This window comes from Periophthalmus magnuspinnatus, chromosome 9 (assembly GCF_009829125.3).
Source record: "Periophthalmus magnuspinnatus isolate fPerMag1 chromosome 9, fPerMag1.2.pri, whole genome shotgun sequence".
Lineage (NCBI taxonomy): Eukaryota > Metazoa > Chordata > Actinopteri > Gobiiformes > Gobiidae > Periophthalmus > Periophthalmus magnuspinnatus.
The window spans coordinates 30,005,739-30,027,930 of NC_047134.1; the positions used below are offsets into that span (position 1 = coordinate 30,005,739).

The following is a 22,192-nucleotide window of genomic DNA, read 5'->3' on the forward strand; positions in this document are numbered from 1 at the left end:
AATAGTAACGGTTGCCTAGGTAATTACGTGGACTTTACGCTACTACGCGGCATGTATACACAAAAAGTTTGACAAATAAAGGTACGTGATCAGTGTTTTTTGCTTATTTAACTATGGAAAAACGCGTCTTAATTAGTAGTTGTTGATTCCTCTCATGATTTGTGTCTGCTGTTAAACTAAACGATTGCTCTTGGTCGCTTTCGATTGCATGTTGACAATGTGCAGAGGGATGAAAGGGGAGACCTCGGGTAAGGTCACCAATCGCTGATTTATTTTGGTCCACCTACAACTTTTACAGTAAATTTAGCGTTAGATTTTAGAAAGCACCATGTGTCCATTCGCTTTTAATGTTTCTTTTTGCATCTTGGTTATTAAAAGACGCCTCCTTGTATGTTTACAAAAAGAGGGTATTGACCTACTGTATAATACATACTCTGTTGTAAGGGCAAGTAAATGGTAAAAATACTTACTATTAGGATCTAATTTATATGTTAATACATCTGATGCCTAGACATTCACCCAGGCAGCTCTGCACACTGGTTATTTATGGCTGTGGACTGAGTAATTTAGGTCTAAATTACCCCAATAAAATGTCTTTCATAAGATTTGGGCTTATTTATCCAGTTTATTATGTTAAAACCTGGCTATGTTACTATTTACATGTGATATACATTCATGCATTGCATGTTGGAAAGGAACTGGTTTTGAATTTGACACTGAACCAGTTAATACAACTTCCAGCTACCATCAGGGACAGCTATTTTATTTTATTTTATTTTATGCATCCTGTTTTTACTATATATCTGAAATTTGTACTTGTTTTGACATGCAGCAGTAAACCACAACTCACAAGACAATCTAATCACACGTTATCACAAGCCATAAAGAGACAGCAGATGCTATAATCCATAGGTTTCGAAATGCGATCAACATCTAAAAACAAAGTATATTCTGTGTTTTTGAATAAGAAAATCTCCTCAAAATGTTGCATAATATGTAACAGCACACTTAAACCCATGAATACTAATACTAGAAGTCTAACAGCCCTACCTATATGATAACATCTTTCAAGCAGCATGTCTTATATTTAGCAGTTGAGTGTAGCTAACTTCTTTCTTATCAGTTAGTTCAATAATAGAAGTACAAAATTATCTAATTAGTCATAGCAGCTCAACTGTAGTGTTTACAAGTATTTATATTGACCTTTACTAAGATCCTATTGGGGAGAGTCAAGTTCTAGTGTCTGGTTACAACTAGCGACCCATTTTTTTCCTTCTTGATCTTTGTCCCAGATTTTTTGGTCAATGGTTCATTCATTGTGTTTGAGCTGATTAAACAGTGGCAGACAGCAGGGAATTTATAGTTAGATTAACATTTAAATTGTAGATTGATGGTAAAAATACATTTGCTTCTTATTATGTTTTTGAGCACGAATATATTCACCTTGTCTTGAATCCAAATAACATTATAACAACAAAGCTATAACTGTGTTTTTAAGTATGGACGACAATGAAGATGAGGGGCTCTGTACCATATATCCGGTAAGTTGTTTGTCTTTTTGTTGGTTTACAATTTGCAAAATTAAAGTTGCAGTTATTTAGGTAAAAGAATGCAAAACCTTGTCTATATGGTGTCGCATTATGCATAAACCTGTTAGCCTTGTAGTTTGTGGTTTGGTCCTCCACAAAACATGTTGTCAGATGTATGGGATTCTTGTATTTGTTTTGCAGTTGGTACTTCTATAGTGTGAATACTTCAAAATATGCTCTGTGGAGATTTTCTTTTGACAAATTCAGAAATATTGTAGTTAAGTCATTTTCTATCAAACCGATTAACTTTATCGTAGCTATGTATTATTAAAGCATTAAGGCACCAGAGGAATTAATAAAATTATTAACCAATGATAAATAGTCACATTTTTATATAGCGCTTTTCCACCTTCAAGGAAACACTCCCCCATTCATACACATATTCATACACCATTGTATGCAGACACTGGGGGCAAGGTGGGATAAGTGTCTTGCCCAAGGACACAACAGCAGCATTCATCATTTCAGCTGCCCATTACTTCTCTTTGACTTCCTGACCTTTTGACCCCTGACCTCCCATGTTGTGTGTTGCAGAGCCTCTTCAGGGTGCCCCTTGGCAGTGAGATCACAGCCAAGATGCAGGAGTTTATGGAGGAGAGGACAGAAGTTAATATGGTAATTGCTACACTTTTCTCAGGGCCTGAATAGTTTATCACAAGGCAGATTGGGTCCGTGAGAATGAGATTTTGTCATAATTTGTAATAAATTAATTTTGATCTCAATATTCTTGAACTATAGATTCTCAAGAAGTATAGCTTTTTTTGTCCAGAACAAATGTAAAAACATTGGAAAAAAATCACACAAGGTCATTTTCCACATACGTCCTTACTTTGCAAGATCTTGTGGCACGAGATCTTGTCTTATTCTTATTTGCTCATTACAAGTAGGCCAACATACTATTCTTACTCTTCAACTTGTTTGTTGCAATAATTGTAATAAGAATTTTAATAATCATTTTAGCCAGATTTCTCATGGGAGCACTTAACGTTTTGGCAAATTGATGACGAGATTGGGTCAACAAGACAAGACTTTGACATAATTTATGATAAATAAATTGTGCTGTTCATTTCACAATTTTGGCTTAACAATTACTTTATTTATTTTATTATATATATTTGCTGTTATAGTAGTCATGTCATTTGGAACTGCAGTTTCTCAAGAGGTGTATGCAAAGTTGACCCTATTTTTCCTGTGTAAACATTGACACAAAAAACACAAATGAAAATCTTTCTCATATGCGCGTAATCTTGTGGCAGTTTATCTCTCAAGATGTTGTGGCATGAGATGTTGTCCTCTCCCTAGTGATACTTCATTTAAACTTGAAAGGAGTTTGCATTAGACATGAGGAATATTATGGAGTCTATGAAGGTAAATGACCATATTTTATTATTGCTAATGAAAAATAATAATCTTTGTAGTGGACGGCTGTGCTGGTCGCTGCTGTAACAGTCGTATCTGTTGTTGGGGCTGTGGTGTTTCTACTTTACAGAAGATACAAGAAGTCGAGTAAGTGACCTGTCCTGTTTAAGTTCATGCATTCATTCATTTATAATTGAACTATACAAACAGACTTTATATACATTATCAGTTGTTAAAAATAAAATGCGTTATTGTGCTTTTAGAGATGGAGGCTGGAGTACCTCACTACCGCTTCAGGAAAAGAGACAAAGTTATGTTTTATGGAAGAAAGATCATGAGAAAGGTGGGGTTGTTCTTCTAAATTTGCCTTCAAATTTGATGATCACCTTAACTACTACATATATATCTACTGTGTGTATATATATATATATATATATATATATATATATATATATATATATATATATATATATATATATATATATATATATATATATATATATATATATATATACATTTGAGTGTAATGTATTAATAATTTAATCTACCTTGACTACGGCTAGTTTAATTGTTTAATTCCATTAAAAAAACTTCAATATGGTTAGCCTTCCTGTCTTAGGGTGGCTTTTTAGACTGTGTGGAGTTGTGTGGAGAATACATTTTATTTATATAGTGCTTTTCTAAACACTTTATTTATATAGTGCTTTTCTAAACACTTTGTAAACTTTGTACAAATAGTAAGCTATAATTAAAAAAACAAAGCAAGCGGACAAAATATAGGCATCATTAAAAAAGTATTTCCTCTCCACCATCAGTGACCCATGTAGGATGATGGGGTTCAGTAGGAATCCCCCCTGTCAATTAAAGGTCAGATATAAGAAATAAGACATAGGGCTGCAACTAATGATATTTTCAGTAGTCGACTAGTCAGCTATTGTTTATATTGCAACTTAAGATATTAATACTTAAAACTTTAATCAGATGAAGGTGGAAATATACTGACTATAGGCTTCTAGAGATAATAATTAATTACAAATTATTATTAGTATTATTAAATTGTTTTATCTTTTCATGCCATTTTGATATAACAATGCTGCTGACTTTGTAATAAAACATTTTTTGTTGTGTTTTAGAACCTGTATAGCACAGACAATGATTAGGGATTATTTCAATAGTCAACAATTATTTTGATTAATTACTGTTATTCAAATTTATAGCAAGAAATCTGAAGTGTTTTGTGTTTCCAACAGGTTCAAACGCTATCCTCCCCACCTTCCTCCATCTCAAATTCTGCATCTCGTCAAAAGATGAGGAAGAGGCCCAAAGTCTTATCAATAGCCCGAAAGTACGCCTTTTTCCATCACTGTTGACAACTTACCACTTTGTAATAACTATGAATGTTGTAAATGTTGTCAGGATCCTGCGTATTCGGAGGGAGCCTACAGTCCTGCAGCCTAAAGAGCCCCCTCCATCTTTACTGGAGGCCGATCTGACCGAGTTTGACGTCCAGAACTCACACTTGCCCTCGGAGGTGCTCTACATGCTCAAGAATGTCCGGTCAGTGGATAGATTTACTTTTCCAGTAAAAATTAGATCAACTGGGTATAGTTTTGAAAATCTAGATCCAAAACTAATGATCTCTACAGCTATACATTTTTCCCACAAGAAAGTAAGGTCACATCCAATTTGACTAAACTCACTTAGACACAGGCAGAACATGCACACTCCACCCAACTGGTCTGGACAAGCCTACTAGATAAATAGCAGCCAATAAAGAGTAAATATAATTCATTTCTTTATATCTGTTTTAAAGGCAGAGTAACGCCAGAGAAAACCAACAGAAATGCTAAAGCTAACGAAAACTAACATCCAGTCACTGTATGTTCTAATTCTCTACATGTGTTTTTAGGGTCCTTGGTCACTTTGAAAAGCCGCTCTTCCTGGAGTTGTGTCGTCACATGGTGTCCATCCAGCTGCATCAGGGGGAGGTGCTTTTCAGGCCCGGGGACACTGATGACAGCATCTATGTAGTCCAAGATGGCCGCCTCGAGCTCTGTATCCATGAGAACGTAAGTGCTGCAGGAATAAGGACGTAATGAAGTATTGAAGTGAACATGATGTGTGAATGTTTTGTTATTGCAGGATGGTACAGAGGCGGTGGTGAAGGATGTCTTAGCAGGAGACAGTGTCCACAGCCTGCTCAGTATACTGGACATCATCACTGTATTTCCAATATTAAATCTCTCTTCTAATAAAAGGATATATTATTTATTATTATTATTACCGTAATTAGAGTATTTCTATTAAAGATTGTTGATATAGAATATTTGTACTTACTGAAAACCTATTTTTGTGATTGTAAACATGCAAGGCTCTTCCAAAAATTTTAAAGTCCCAAAAAGATTAGTCCAACCACAATATATACTTGTCCTAACAATGTTTTTATATCTGCCTTCAGGGTTACCCAGCTCCTTATAAGACTGTGTCTGCTCGGGCAGCTGCTCCCACCACGATCCTTCGCCTTCCTGCAATGGCCTTTCAGTCTGTTTTTGACAAGTATCCTGAGACGCTGGTCCGGGTCATTCAGGTAAAGACTCCCCATATAGTGTTCTATTGTAGTCATGTGTATTACAGTTGTATTCATTTGGTTGTTGTGTCTTGTGCAGATTATAATGGTGCGTCTACAAAGAGTCACATTTCTTGCCTTACACAACTATCTCGGTCTGACAACTGAGCTGTTTAACCCGGTATGTTGAATGTTTTTAAGCAGATAAGCAGCTTTTTCATTTTTAACTTCTGGCTGGGGATCCAACTCCCGCTTGTCTCTGAAGATGTTACTGCTCTGCCTGGAATGTTTCACAGTATGGCATTAAACATATTCATTTTGCATTCATTCAATTACATTTTTTGTTCACTCTTGCACATAAACCACATCAAAATTGGCAGTAAATTGGGACTTATTTTGGAACTAATCCAGGACTATAAGAGGACAAAACCAGGTCTACCTTCAGGACTAAACTGGACTGAAATCAGGACCTACCAAGAACAAGTTATGTTTGTTGCTTAAAATTACCTTGCGAAACATGCATTCTAACAGTGAACTGCATCCCCTCGCTATAGATCTGACCTATAACTTGGTGGTGTTACCTGCCTAGGATATGTTTTATGTCATACTGTAGAACTTCCTGACAGAGCAATATTTTACCCATGGAAAGAAGCTGGTGATGGATACAAAAGGGTACATTGTGCACCTTTTAAATAAATTATTTCTGTCAAAGGAAAGTCAAGCCATTTCACTGGTGTCCGTGGCCCATGTCCTGGGCGAGACTCACCCACACAAAGGGCTGCGTCGTCAGCCGTCACAACAAGATGACACGGGGACCGAGAAGAGTGACTCAGGTTTGAAACATTTCCATAGTGTAGTTTATATTGTAGTTTATATTGTTCAGTTACTCCTAACTGAATTGTAGTTTTTCATACTTTTTTAAAACTTTTGTAAATGTTGACCACTACTGTCTACGTCTACTTGAACAGTATTATTTGGAAGTAAAAGGGCCTCTGCAGTGGCGTTTACACTGGGGATGACCAAGGAGACAAATAAAAGCAAGAATCTCCTTTAAAAGATTATTGCTGTTCTTACAGAAAAGTCCGGATCAGAAATGGGATCTACAAAATACAGAAAATCACGCTCTCTCTCCACACCTATGGCTATTACAGGTACTTTTGTACACAAACTTGTCTTTTTGTATTTAATATAAGGACAAAAATCATTACAATCTCAGTAACCTAATTGTGCTTGCAGATGACATGTCCGCCACACTCAACATAGTGTATGAACGTGCTCGAGTCTCCAAAGATGAGACCACAGCTTCAAATCCCTTAAAGGTCTTGCCAATTTTAATACATATTTTATGTCCACCTTAAAGGTAGGGTATATATCCTGCTGTCTTACTGGTCTCATGCTTCTTGCGAAAGCTCAAAACCTCCAGAATTCACTCCCTGAGCTGCAGAGGCTGCACTAGCACTGATTCATGATTGGCTGCAGCCACTGGGGTTTAGATAGTGAGGAATTTTTTTTTATAATTACAAATAAATCAACATTGCAATTGAAAATCAGATAGTAATCGACACAAGATACTCATTTAAGCAAGTATTGATACCAAAAAGTTGCATTCTTGAACAGAAATGAACCTTTCCTGAATAGATTTAGAATGATCTTGAACTGTGTCAGACCAAGTATAAGACACATAGACTAGTATACACTACCTGGACCGCTGAGGATTACACAGATATAAGATGGCATGGTAATATAAAGAAGTACAACAATTTAATGTTAAAAATTACATTGTCTATTATCTTTTAACTATCATCGTGATATTGGAATCTGTATTGTGCATCGAGTCTATTCCTTAGTATCGAACTCTAGTTTCAAATTTTTGCATCAACACTAGTTATCAGTAAAAACTATATTTGCTCCAATGTGGTAGTTGTAAATGATTTTCTGTCTTTTCTGTCTTCAGTCTATATTGAAGAAGAGCGTGACGATGGTGCACTCTCCCTCTGCTGTGTACCACTACGCAGAGGGTGGAGGGGGACACAGCCAACACAGTAAAGTTAGTGCCATTTTCCAAGCTGCCAAAAAGGACCTGCTCCAAGTTATTCAATTACAGGTACAAAACTGCAATCGTGTACACACTATAGCAAATATATACCAGAGCATGCATAACAGTGAATTACATTAATTTCCTGTAGACCTAACCATAATTACTACTTACCTAATCTTAACCTAAGCCCTAACTTTTACCAAGGATAACCCATAACTTTAAATCATGTTGCTGATGTAATAATAAATGAATTACATCCTAAGGACATATTTTCACCATGAATTAAGTGTGGAGATTTACGTCCCTACAGTGTGATATATATCTTCCCATCATCTTCCCTTTAAAGCTGATATTGACATGACTTGACATCAAACTGGGAGTGCCATTTGGCCAGCTGCAGGGTCATCAGCCGGGAGCCACCCTTCACAGATGTTTCACTTCTTTAATCCTGGAATATTTCTAGGTGGTGGAGCAGTGGTAGGGACATCTCTCTACCACCCCCTGCAGCTGTCCTAGGATCCGTCTTTCCCCCACGCCTTATATTTCCTCCATGGTCCCATTTAGATGTTGGATTTTCAATAAAATGCTAGCTAGCTTGTGACTGTAATTTTATATGCAAGAGACTTAATAAATATAATATAAATAAATAAAATAATCTCCTGCTGTATTCCAAGTCAGTTGTTTCTGGTCAGATTGTGTTCAAATAAAACTCAGATTAAAGTCTAACAGCACTTCTGACAGAGCAGTGCCTACAGTTAGCATCGCACCCTCAGAGAATGTTGACGACATCAGCTGCAAAGTCTCAGTATAGAAGACTTATATTGTTGACCATTGACCAAGCCATGAACTATACAGGGATATAAAAAGTACATGGACAGTGTTTTGTTGTTTGTTTGTGTGACTGGTCAAGCTAAAATTGAATATTCTTTGTATCTTATCTGTCAACAGGATGTCAACTTACTGGAGGGAAGAGTCAATCTACGTCATGTCAAGGCTGGGACAACTGTAGCTCATCAAGGAGATCAGGTATGTCCCAAATTTTTCCTACACACTTTTTACAGCTATGTATAAATGTTACTTTTAGTGCAAAATCTCAAGAAGAAAACTTTTGCAATTTGGAGCTAGATATTCTTGGAATTAGCATATTTTCCCATTGATTCCAAACACTCACATGGATAGCATACTGTCAAAATGTTTTGTGCTAGTATTGTCACAAAAATGACAAAATACAAAAGCTTGATTTTGATACTAAGGAAAAGGCCTGATACCTGTTCAAGTGAGTATCTAGTTTTGATATTAGTGTTAGCAGTTTATAACATATCAGGATTAATTTCAGATTGTACATGTTTAAACATGTCCACACGTTGAGAGACTAACTTTAAAACACAGATTGCAAATGTAATTGCAACATGTTTGATATATAGGAAATAACTGTATAACTTAAAATAAGAGTTACAAATGTAACTACGGTTCTATGGATCCCCACTGAAAGCACTGTGCACTAACGGTGAACTCATTGCTGCTTTTAGCAAAAGCCTAAATTGCGCTCTGGTCTGTGGGAAAGTACATTTGGCTTAATGTCTTGTCAACAGGATGTGAGCGTGGCGTTTGTGATCTCTGGTTCACTACACGTGTACCAGAGGATGATTGACCGAGAGAAGGAGTCCCTGCTGTTTGTGGCTCATGCCGGGGAGATGGTAGGGCATCTGGCTGTTCTCACTGGAGAGCCCCTCATCTTCAGCGTCAAGGCACACCGAGACTGCTCGTTTCTCTCCATCTCCAAGGCTCACTTCTACGAGTATGCATCATTTTATTGTAGCTTTTTCCTCCTTATATTTGTGATTATTTATTGTGTGAGTGAAAGTGAATTCTTGCAGTCTTTGCAGACTTGCAGCGCCGTTTTAAATTTTAAAAAATATATTCTGTAGAAAAAGCAAGCACATAAAACAGGTGTCAGCTGCATTTATCAAACTTGAATCAATATGTCAAAAAGTTAAGTTAAAGTTACATCCAAGCAAATAAAAAGATTGATTGATTTAAATGTGTTTTTGCGTAGCCCTAGTTTGAATTACATGACCACAGTGATAACCAATTAAATATTTTTCCCTCATTTTTTTTCTTTAAATTTTTTTGTATTTTTTTTTACTTTTAACTATTTTGTTATACTGGTGTTTGGTTCATTGTTTTGACATGATATGGTGTTGATGTTTTCAGGATCATGCGTGAAGAGCCCAGAGTGGTGCTGAACGTAGCTCACACTGTGGTCAGAAGAGTGTCGCCATTTGTCAGACAGATTGACTTTGCATTGGACTGGATGGCACTGGAGGCAGGAAGAGCTGTGTACAGGTCATTTTAACCACATTATTATGAGAAGATTTATCTACACTATCGGTATATTTAATGTGATTTGTGTTAGAGCAAATTATATTTTTTTTATATATATATACATATTTCATAATAAATCTTAAACTCTTGTATCCATAATATAATTTTTATTTGTTTATCTTTTTTCCTTTTTTAGACAGGGGGACAAGTCTGACAGCACCTTCATTGTTCTGAGTGGTCGGCTGCGATCGGTCATTGCAAAGGATGATGGGAAAAAGGAGCTGGCGGGAGAGTACGGTCGAGGGGATCTAATTGGTGTGGTGAGTGGAATGCCTTAAACATCTCTCCCTGCAAGTCTTAATTTATTAAATAAATCATTGTAAGTCTTTTATAATTATATCAAATGTACAAAATCATTTTTTTTAGAATGTACAGATTTTTTGACTACAGTAGATTCCTTTAACACAAAAAAATACAAATGTGAAGATCTCCATTATTAAATTATTTTTATTTGTATTTGTTTTTGAATGTCCATAATATAAAACATTTGTAAGGAACCCTGAAAGAAGAATCCAAAAATAAATGTTGTAACTGGCAAACCTTATTTTAAAGCAACTTGTGGTTGGATACTGGTTTCAGGTGGAGGCTCTGACCCACATGAACAGGGCCACCACAGTCCATGCGGTGCGGGACTCTGAACTGGCCAAACTGCCCGAAGGAGCCCTGAACTCCATCAAACGCAGGTACCCCCAAGTGGTAACCAGGCTCATCCACCTACTGGGCCAGAAGATCCTGGGGAACATGCAGCAAGTCAATGGACCTCTGGCTGGTAATAAAAACACTGTTCCCATCACGATATCCATGGGGGTCAGACTTATGAAAAATAAGCACAGTTGCCATACTAATTAAAAATTCAAAACAAAATGGTCTATGTTTTGATTGGTGAAAAATCCTCAAAATAGCACCTGATTAACAGAAAGCTGAAACCCAAACATACCTGAATGTAGGTCATGTAGGCTAGAGAACATGGATAGGTTGCTGAGAGTATCTTTTAGGTTTCCAAAAAATGTTTATATTTTTATTAATTGTACTCATATATGTTTTACTTGAGTTACTTTCATAAATAAATAAAAACTTATAGAGGTGTTACAGTTAGATAAGAGGTACTGTATTTTGTATTATGCCATGGGTTTCAAAGTGATAAGAAATAGGACTGTTGCGATATTAATTAACAATTCAAAACAAAATGTCAAGAGTACTCTTAATTGCGCCCAAAATGGCAAGAAAAAGTTGCAGAATGACTTCACAAATGCTGGAAAAACATGAACTTCTTTATCTTTGAAGAATGTATGCTACCTGCAAAAGTAGGCAATATATGTGAACAAATCTAGTCTATGAAACAGTGGCTCTTGTCCCTGCAGCTCGTGGCTTGGGGCTCCATACTCCGTCCAGTAAATGGGACAGTAGCAATCCAGCTTCAAACCTGTCCACGGTGACCATCCTCCCTGTGTCTGAAGAGGTCCCGCTCACTGCCTTCAGTCTGGAGCTCTACCACGCGCTCAGTGGCATCGGTAACACACACACATATTTTAATGCTTTCAAGTCATATACAGTATATATCATGACTATCCTAACTGTTACTCAACACTAAATGTAGTCAGTGAACCTTTTTTAGGTTTCCTGAATTGGCATTTTTTTGACAAATAGCTAGCCTAGCACTTTTTATGGCGAGTATCTTATAAAATAGCACTTAAAGGTCCTATATTACACAAAATTGACTCTTGTGAACTTTAAGCCACAATGTACAATGTTAGTTATGTTAGTATGTTGTTATATTACCGTTTACTTTTAGTTCAATAGAGAAGGTGAAGGTGTAATGAGTGGAAAAACACAGTGAATAAAAGCACTTGTATTATCACATGACATCACAAGATAGAACAGAGTGTTTTCCATTTGAGAGAAGAACTCAGCCTAAATATGAAGGGTTTTTGTGTTAAACATGTGTGAATGAAACAAAACAAACTAGGTGTATTTCTGATGAACAACATTATAACACAGATCAGAAAATAGCGGAATATCATCTTTAATAAAATTTTTGGTGTGCAGGTCCCATTCTTCTTCTGACCAGTGACAACATTAAACAGCGACTTGGCTCTGCAGCTTTGGACAGGTGCTGAATTAATATCTTGCTAATCTAGTCGAATAAATATGTAATAACTTTTGTCAACAACTAATTTTAACTTGATAAATTGTACTGACTACCAAGTTTGTTTATGGTCTAGTTTGAGGCTAGTGGAACTTGGATCTGGTCTCCACTTGTTCTTTTCATTTTTTTTTTAATTTTTTTAAAACATAACTTAGTTTAGGCATAGGTTTAGTCAACACAAATGTATGTAAATCTAGCCCTTATTATTATTAATCTAAATTAGCATAAATATGACATTGACCAAAACTATGTTGAGTTATGTTCAGTTAAAGAAATTAACACTGATACTCTAACAATAAGGTATCAACAATGCTTGATCTTACTGATTTGTTTTGAATTTTGTATTTTTCCTGTTTAGTGTGCATGAGTACCGGCTGTCCAGTTGGTTGGGGCAGCAGGAGGACATTCACCGTATTGTTCTGTACCAGTCTGACCCCAGCCTGACCCCCTGGACCCAGCGCTGTATCCGACAGGCCGACTGCATCCTCATCGTGGGGCTAGGGGAGCAGGAGCCCACTGTGGGAGAGGTCAGTGCAAGAAAATAATAGTTTGATTTTTTTTTTTTTTTCCTTTTTTAGAAAATTCAACAAAAAAAATCTATGGTTGGACATATTTAATAATGATATTCACATTATAATGCATGTTTAAATTATTATAGTACACAACTACCTTATAAACTACCTGATATTTCGAAAAAAGGATTAGTGCAATTATTTTTTTATTATGTGTAAGTAAAAAAAATACATTGGAATTTTATGTTCACAATGTTTTTAATATCAGAACAAAATAAACTCACTTGATCAGCTCTACTTAATGTTGTAGCCATACATTAGTGTTATGAGTGTAGTTAGTTAGCGATTCCAGTCATCGTGTGTATCTCTTCTCTGATTGGCTGTGGTGTCTTACAGTTGGAGCGTATGCTGGAGGGTAGTGCAGTACGTGCTCAGAAGCAGTTGGTTCTGTTGCACAGAGAGGACGGGCCTCCTCCTAAAGGCACAGCCGAGTGGCTCAACATGAGGAGCTGGATCTCTAGACACCATCACCTGTCCTGCCCTCGGAGGGTTTTCTCTCGACGCAGTCTACCCAAATTGGTTAGCTGTGATACTTCTTACTTAAAGCTTTCCCCACTAACACTAACTCACATTAGGGCTGTAGTTGACTAAAGCCCCTTTGCATCAATTAATCGACTAAAAGCAGGGAAATGGCTTGCAGAAGCTCTCAAAATTATTACTATCTCGCTATACAGAGATGTACTAATATACACAGCAGCTTCATAAGTGAATGGACAAATTAAACTGTCCTGTCACTCTCAGACTCATTCTATGCTTTCACCTCTCTGCTGCTGTGCATATAAATCCATATAATAATGTCAACTAATTAAACACTTGGTCAACTAAGACACCATCAACCGATTAATCACCTAAACAACTAAAGGACTACAGCCCTAACTCACATACCCCTGTATAATCCTCCCCCTATTGGAATATTAATGTTTCCCCCCCTTCTGCATATCCGCACAGTTTATCCATCATTTCAAAAGTAATACTCCTCTAACTTGTATGCAGTACAAGCTTACTCACAAGACCCAAGACTTAAAACCAGTTGTCGTGCAGTGATTAGCAACTGAACTGACCGTTGTCATTGTTTTATTTTTGTATTTTTTGCACAGAGGGAGTTGTACCAGCGTGTTTTTGAAAAGTGTCCGGACCGCCACTCTGATTTTTCACGATTAGCCAGAATCCTCACCGGGAACAGCATCGCCCTCGTGTTGGGAGGAGGCGGTGCCAGGTACTGCAACTTGTATTAATATTGAGATAATTGTGGTTTAAAAATATATATACTTTTACATAGACAAAAGCATGATATTGTCTGTTATAATCTGATTTTTGTTTTTCTTTATTGTTTTATTGCAGCAGTGGCACAGGTAGGGCTTTAATGTGAACAACTACAAGTGAAGATGTTAGATTATAGATCGTCTGTGTATTATTTGTCCTTTCCTATCCAATTATTAATCAAATCAAATTATTGTCATTATATTAGATAAATTATTTGGCCACATAATTGTTATTTTCCGAATTAAATCTTTACATACATTAGTGGAGTGCTAACTGTGTGCTGTACCTGCTATGTTTAAAATACATATGACATGTTTTCATATTTATCTACTTATTACTTTGTGTGGTGGGATAGTAAAGTTTAAAGTTTTGCACCAGTCATGTAGCAGTTTAAGAAGAAAAGTGAAAATACAGAAAGTAGTGCTGAGTTTGAAAATGAAATCAACACACAAAATTTCATCCAAAATGCGGGAGCAAGTAACATGATTTTCTAGCTGTTGCTGTAGTTATATATTTTTATTTGCCAATGTGTGACTATTTATTTATTGGACTAGTTTTGCCCTTGTTACAGTATAGTTGTTGTGTAACTTATGGGATTATCTCACCAAAAACTAATATATTGCTTATTGGTATCTTTCATATAATCACGTTAACTATGTTTTAGCATTTCATTTTGGTTTATATTTTCTCTTCATATTGGTCTTACCGCTCTGTCTGTATCTGTGACCAGGGGCTGCTCTCAGGTGGGTATCCTGAGGGCGCTGAACGAGGCAGGGATCCCCATTGACCTGGTGGGCGGCACTTCCATTGGCTCCTTCATGGGGGCGCTGTATGCAGAGGAGAAGAGCAGCAGCAGGATGAGGGTCAGGGCACGAGAGTGGTCCATGGTGAGTGCGAGATGTGTTGCTTGAGTACAAATCCACCAGTGCCTAACTTCTCTAACCTCACAGTTTTAGCATGTCCTCTGTAAATTCAGCAGAAGCTCTTTGCATATTTTTTCTCTCTAGTGTATTAAAGGTGCTCTGCCTAATTTTTACTGTCTTAAAAAACAGTTTGCTAATAATTCACCGTGAAGAGATTATAAGCATTCTTAGAGTGACGCTTTGCTCTAAAAGCAAAGCTAACAATAAGGTCTAAGTCAGAAAACTTTGCAGTAGAGTGAATTACATTTAGACAAATGTACAATAAGCATTTACAGCATTAATTATTCAGATTTTTCCCTTTGTTTCTCAGGACATGACATCGTTGTTTAAAAAGATTGTGGACCTGACATATCCGATCACATCTATGTTTTCTGGAGCCGCTTTTAACTCTGGAGTCAGCTCTGTCTTCAAGGGAAAACAAATAGAGGTAAGACCATTTCCCTAATTCGGCTTCTAAGATGAGGTAAGGCAACTTAATTTTTCTAAAGGGATGATATACCGCATCGCATAATATGTTTGCAGTTTATTAGATTTTACTTTTTTGGGGGCTAATTAGTTAATGGAAATAATTTTATCTGGATTATGATGAATTCCTTTAGAAAATGTAATTTTCTCTAAATCAGTTCATCACCACTTCTGTAGCAGATACATGTTATTTTGGCATCTATCTGTCTTGTATCTTACATGTTTCCTGATCAGTAGCTATTTTCTTTTCTAGGATTTGTGGCTGCCTTATTTTAATATCACAACTGACATCACTGCTTCTGCCATGAGAGTGCACACTGACGGTTTGTACACTACAATACTCATTTCTAATGTTGATGACCAAATACATTTTTTAAGAATCATGTAATATTATAGCACTAGAAAATGTAATTCTGTTACTGGGCAAAAGTTTAAGAGTGAAGATGTTTCACCACTCACCTAAGTGGCTTCTTCAGTTCTGGTCAAGAGCTGATGGGGCACTGCCTTATATTTAAGTGGAGGAAGTTACTACTACATTGAGTTGTACTTAGCTCCTCCCTTCCCTGGACAACATCTTTCATGTAATATTATTTTATGCTTTTGCCAGGTTCCCTTTGGAGGTATGTCCGAGCCAGTATGTCCCTGTCCGGGTACCTGCCCCCTCTCTGTGACCCCAAAGACGGACACTTACTCATGGATGGGGGATACATCAACAACCTGCCTGGTGAGTTTGACCACCAACTTAACACTTTGACACCACTCAGCTAAGAATGGTCAAATATGCATATTTCTTTAACATACCGGTACTTGTTTTGTAGCTGACGTGGCTCGCTCCATGGGGGCGAAGGTGGTCATAGCCATCGATGTGGGCACCCGAGATGAAACAGACCTGACAAACTACGGGGACTCACTGAACGGATGGTGGCTGCTCTGGAAGAGGTTCAATCCTCTGGCTGAGAGAGTCAAGGTGCGCATGAAGCCATTTCAGAAGTCTTGTTCAAAACCTCATCTTCAAAGTTTATTAGAGACACAATATTATACTGAACTTTTATCATGTTAAATGTAGGTGTGTGTCAAGAGCATTTATGTCACAATATAATTATAAGTAGTCTTAAAATATAATTGTGATCATATTAAAAGCATAAATGAGTAATTTAAGCTTTTATGTTGTATTAATTAGGCTAAATATCAGTTGTTTTTCTGTTTAGGTTAAATTAGCATACTATTTAATTCAGGAGGTTGGATTCCATAAAGCCAGTCACAGTTAATATGGAATTTATTGGCATCAATAATTGTAAAATTGTGATTTTTTTTTTCTTTTAATACTTGTAACTAAGTCTTTTGGTGGCAATATCCTGTCTTTTTTTTTTTTTTTGCCATACTTGCAATTACATTTTTGACAAAATCATGCAGCCCTTACTGTCTCCCTCTCATCTCAACCAAGTAATAATATTAGACTAACCAAAACTATTTTGTTCTGTCTGCAGGTGTTGAACATGGCAGAGATCCAAACCCGCCTGGCATACGTATGCTGTGTGCGTCAACTGGAACTGGTGAGGGACAGTGACTACTGCGAGTACATCCGCCCGCCCATTGACCACTACGGCACGCTGGAGTTTGGCAAGTTTGATGAGATCGCTGTAAGTCATCAGACATTATTACATCTGTTTTATTTAGGTTAGGTAATCTTAATTTATAGCACAGATGATGGAAATGATGCCAACAAAACTATGTGAGTCAAAACTAACTGCCCTCTAAATAACTCTCCTCACCTCTAAATAAATATAATGATGCATTGCACTTGTAGGTGTAATGCATACATACTCAGTCAGACTCTGTGGTGGATAGGTGAACTAAAAGTACAATTTAAAAATTAACCCATAGTTACTCTTGGCGATGTGGGGCTGTCCTCCTGCAGATCAACTACCTGAAGTAGTTGGATAAACGGAAGAAAATGGATAGTTACTGTAGGTGTTTGCACACATAAAGGTACCAAGAACTAAGTGCCTTATAATCCACCAATTTCTATTTAGTCAGAGGAGCCACCCTGAAGCCCTTGCTCTCATTTACAAAGCAAAGGTGAAGACTGAAAGTGGGTCTCACTTTCAGTATCTGTCCCCATTATTGTGAAGACAAAGTACCAGGGATGAATTGCTGTTCCTACAGTGCAAATGTGCCTCATTAGCTTGATTGGTTGTGGTTGTGGTTGTGGTTGTGGTTGTAGGAGGTGGGGTACCAGCACGGAAAGACTCTATTCGACGTGTGGCAGAGAAGTGGAGTGATCGACAGCATGCTCAAAGACAGGCATCAAGAGGAATTTCACAAAACCAAAACTGGACATGTGAGTGCAGTGCAATCTAGTTTTATGTTTATTTATCTTCATCAAATGTGTTAGGACTAGTCTACAAACTTTAGGGAAATTTGGAGTATTTTGATGGAAGCTTTGAGTGAAGTTGTATTTGGTTAAAAATGCTGTTTGTGTATATTTCAGGTGGTGACATGTCCAAATGCCTCTTTCACTGACCTGGCAGAGATTGTGTCGAGAATTGAACCGGTGAAAAGTGTTCTCGTAGAAGGTAAAAATAAACCTAAATTTGAGTCGATTTACTTGGCGGAAAGAAATTATGAACAACCCCTCTGTAAATTCTTTCACAAATCCACAGCAAATAGATTAGCTTTCATTGGCCATCTTAAATTATAGAGCCCTAATTTGCATGTTATTACGTCCAGCTCAGAAATGTACATGTACAATTTTTATTTTTTTTTTCCAAAAATTTACATTTTGTGAAAAAAATCACCATGGCCAAGCCAAAAAAAAGTATTTAAAATGTAATTGATAACCTTTCATTGCACATGGGTTTTATGTCTTTTTGACCTTTGAAGTGTTTTTGATGAAAACAGTTAGAGGAGATTATGATGTGTGATCTTGTCAGTCCCGGGTTTGATCCAGTATGGCCAACTTCTGCAGGGTTTAGGAAGGGGCCTTTACATGTCCTGACATTATTTATTTTTTATATTTCATTTGTTTGCGTTGAATTTTTTCTGGGCTGGGCTCCCATTGGGGCAATGTAAATCGATTGTTGAGATGGCGCTACTGAGACGTCTTTCAATATTTTTTATCTGGGTTTTCACTGGAAATTAGAGGACTAAACTTTTATTTCCATTATCATTCAACGTCATTGTTTACTGTTTGATTTTTGTGATTTTCCTCAAAATTTTAGACATACAATAGGACTGACTCGCCCCTTGCATTCGTGCTCAGAGCCTAAATATTATATAAAATAGTGACCTCACTCTTGTTGCTGTTGTAGAGGAGCTATCAGATGAGTACCAGACAGACTACGATGAGGAGACTGTGGAGAGCGCTCTGTCCGATTACGAGGCCTTTACAGCGGGCAGCGAGCACACGGAGGGAGAGGAGACTGCTGAAACTGTAAGTAACAACTAATTTCTCCCGAACAGTAAACACAACACAGGTAGCGCCTCACAACAGGAAGATCCCAGGTTCAAGTTCAATTCCAAGAACCTACAGTGCTTTATTTGTGTGGCGTTTGCATTTGGGCTGTGCAACATGAGAAAAAATATGATATATAATAATTGTTTAGTATTATAATAAGAATTTTGTTGATGTTTTTATTTAGTTTGACAGAGTTATGTTAGGCTAAACTGCATAATTATTAATATTATTATTTATTTAATAGTCTTTAAAAGAATCAAAACATAAATTTAGCTTGGCTGCACGTGCTGGAGTTTAGGTAGTGAGGATTCAGATCAGAGTCCTCTGAAACCAGCTGGATTTCAGCACTGAAACTGGCAACCAAAATGAAAGACTCATGAGACTCATTCTGCTTTCTGGCTGTAAAATTGTCTTGAACCAAAACACCAACACAGACTTGGCCATCTTGTCAAATATTTTTGTAATTAAAAATAAATCAGCATTACATTTGTCATCAGTAAAAAAAAAAAATTTCATTTGAACATGTTTACCTCATATCTGGGGACAGAGTTATGTCTTTTTTATGGAATTTATAATCTAAATCTTACCTCCAGTTCCTTTAATTGAATTTTAAGCAAGATTGAGATTCAGTCTTAGGTCTAATGGAGAGGTCTACAATCAAACTGCAGACAGAAGACTTTGGAGAAAGACTGTTGACTGTTTTGTGGGTTAAATTTGTATTAATAACAAAAGCAAAATAAAATTATTAAAATCAAATTGTGAATTGTCAATATCAATGTTTATTATTTTTATTTTTCAGGATGAGGAGATTCACATTCGCCACAGGTTAAACAACACCAGCCGATAAACTTTGCCATAGCCTTTTTTAGGCTTGTATTTTTACTTTTGTGCTGCTCAATGTCAACATAATGTGAATATTTTTAAGGAATAATGTTCCATTTTTAAAGGGAATTTCCGTCATGCCTTTATACAGTACGACAAATGCTGGATTTAATTTTATTTTTGTTTGCAAAAACTGTATTACTAAATGCAGTGTCACTTTTGAAGCTATTTGCATATGGACAATTTTACCACAAAACACACTTGTGGAGATGGTTCAGTTTTGTTTGTGTTTTTTTTTTTTTTTTTTTCATAGGATATTTTGCACACATTTCAGCAAAAACAGACTTTTGACTGCACAGTATTAGCACTACATTTTTTGTGAGTGGATGAACACTTGCAAAGTTGACAGTTACATCACATTGGGGGTGTTCTGCCTGCATGTCTATGGTGGAATGTTCAGCATGCACACATTAGTGAACACTGCCTAATAAGTTTTTAAAGTGTCTGAAAACTCAAGAAAAAACAAAAACAAAATTGATTTAAACAACACGGGAGCCTATGACCAATACGAGCGTTCATGATTCTCTTGATGTGTTTCATTTTCAACAAAAAAGGCGGGAGTGACCGACTGAAACTGTTGGTCTGTAACTGTAATGTTATTCGATAGGGACTGGTTTAACAGTCCAAAAATCTCACCTGTTATAGTTCAGTTGTTTCTGGTCAGATTGTGTTAAAAAAAAAACTCGGATTACAGTCTCACTTGAGTAAGAGAACTTCAGACAGAGCAGTGCCAACAGTTAGCATCACACCCCCAGGGAAGGTTGATGACATCAGCTGCAAAGTATCAATTAACACAGAGACAACCATTCACTAAATGGGCAATTTTCTGTGTTTGTGTATTTTCTCAAACTTTTGTGCTAATGAAACAAGATTTATATTTTCAAGTGTAATTTCCTAACTTCACTGACACTGATGGCTGATTGAAGGAAATGAAAAATATGGAAACAATTCAAATAACCAATGAATCAAGATTAATATTCAAAATTGTAATCCTTAATTTAGTTCTCTATGTTGTACTGGGATTTTTTTCAAGTAGAAATGCAAATCAAGTAATGCTGCATTCAATGTTTAAATTATGTATATGTTTGTTTTTAATATCAGTTTGTTTTGTCTCAAGTTACAAGTGCCATATGTGTTGTAGAATAAGATGTAGCAGACTGAGAGTTGAAGAGAAGAGGCATGACGTTTGAGTTTTTACGCAAGAGAAGTTTATTTACCATCAGTATGGGACCCAGCACCCGGAGGGATGAACCCTCAAGACATTGTGATAACGTTGTCCATTCTAGTCTAGAACAGTCCAGTCTGCCAATGCTTCCGTTGTAGGGAGTATTATACCTCTGATAATGCAGGCCTAGATAACAAGGACTGAGCTGGCAGTGAGAGCCCTCAGTACAGCACAGAAATGGAATTCCTCTAACAATGTGTAGTGTTTTTTTTATGTTATGTCACCTAATTTCAACTGAATATTGTAGGTTCGTCTGAAATTTTAGATGTATCTTAAAAAAATAACTTTATCCAAACAATTACCACAGCTAAAATGACCTCAAACCTTATTCATAACAAGTATCAAAATATTCATTGTAATTCTTTTCAAACGTTTAACTGCCCCATTAACAACACCCCAAACCCCACTTTGGTAATCACTATGGGAGTATGGGGGTAAAAATATGTACACTCTTGTAGTTACTTTTTATCATGGATAGATGGTTTCTAAGTCTGTTGAAGATGCTTTGTGAAATGAGGCCACTGAGCTAAAATGAAGCTATTACAACACGTCCAATTTTAAATATCTAAATTGTGTGATTGTTTTAAAATAAGTGTATGTGTGATTGAGGTAAAATAAATCAATGTGTCTCAAAATGATTGTTCTTGTTATTTTTTTGGTACTAGGAACGTGCTACATTTTCATTCCTTGTATCTATCAGTTCTTATAGAATTAATAAAGTACGGTAGTTCATTTGGTGTATCATTATGAAAAGTTTGTTGTCAATTCAGTTCCACTCTTTTAGCAAACTACCAAGACAAACCTTTGCATTTAAAAGCCCCAAAGCAGGGGCCCATCATGGCAGCACTGATCTGTTTGAGAGTCAGTGAGTTCTGACACAGGTAATGGCAGTGGCCTTCATTATTATTGGCACGACAATTATGAGCAAAGAAAGCATTGTAATTTTTGACTAAAACCTTCCCTTAACAAAATATCAATTAACATTTAAATTAACAATTAAAAGAACATATTTCCTGTGCACAGCAAGGAATACAGTTCAATAAAAAGCAAAACTGGATACGCTGGTGACAGTCTCATTTTAATAATCTGGTAACAAACGTTTATACACACACCTACACTTGTTTTTAATGTTTTATATGGACTTATGTACTTATTTGTTTTGTTTGTTTTTGTATTATATTTTAAACAGGGCACCCAAGTGCTCTCATTGAGTTCCCCTGTATAAATAAAGCGAAAGACAAAGAAAACACAGCCAAATGAGAAGGCTAAAAAGGTTCCTGCTTAAAAAAAATTGGAGCCACAGGAATTTGGTATTTTGCCAG

The 22,192-nt window shown here is 36.6% G+C and overlaps 1 protein-coding gene across 1 annotated transcript; it reads left to right on the forward strand.

The window, feature by feature from the left end:
- Positions 1 to 31: 31 nt before the first annotated feature.
- pnpla7b (patatin-like phospholipase domain containing 7b) lies at positions 32 to 21,502 on the forward strand. The gene is made up of 35 exons (XM_033972388.2): positions 32 to 81; positions 1,498 to 1,541; positions 2,124 to 2,204; positions 3,008 to 3,095; positions 3,212 to 3,291; positions 4,199 to 4,293; positions 4,365 to 4,505; positions 4,858 to 5,017; positions 5,091 to 5,171; positions 5,407 to 5,535; positions 5,615 to 5,695; positions 6,227 to 6,347; positions 6,591 to 6,665; positions 6,751 to 6,833; positions 7,469 to 7,618; positions 8,501 to 8,578; positions 9,145 to 9,350; positions 9,767 to 9,898; positions 10,074 to 10,197; positions 10,517 to 10,706; positions 11,299 to 11,448; positions 11,984 to 12,047; positions 12,442 to 12,610; positions 12,992 to 13,174; positions 13,753 to 13,871; positions 14,649 to 14,805; positions 15,152 to 15,268; positions 15,560 to 15,629; positions 15,914 to 16,030; positions 16,125 to 16,273; positions 16,794 to 16,946; positions 17,531 to 17,647; positions 17,798 to 17,882; positions 18,618 to 18,739; positions 19,563 to 21,502. The coding sequence occupies exons 2-35, from the start codon at positions 1,500 to 1,502 to the stop codon at positions 19,608 to 19,610; spliced, it is 3,957 nt and encodes a 1,318-aa protein (XP_033828279.1). The 5' UTR covers positions 32 to 81; positions 1,498 to 1,499; the 3' UTR covers positions 19,611 to 21,502.
- Positions 21,503 to 22,192: the final 690 nt, after the last annotated feature.

Bases quoted from the DNA above. Each gene is read 5' to 3' on its own strand.
- pnpla7b (XM_033972388.2), top strand. From the start codon at position 1,500: ATGGACGACAATGAAGATGAGGGGCTCTGTACCATATATCCG. The intron at 2,205-3,007 runs GTAATTGCTACA...TAATCTTTGTAG, and splicing joins AGAGGACAGAAGTTAATATG to TGGACGGCTGTGCTGGTCGC. The intron at 5,536-5,614 runs GTAAAGACTCCC...TGTCTTGTGCAG, and splicing joins CGCTGGTCCGGGTCATTCAG to ATTATAATGGTGCGTCTACA.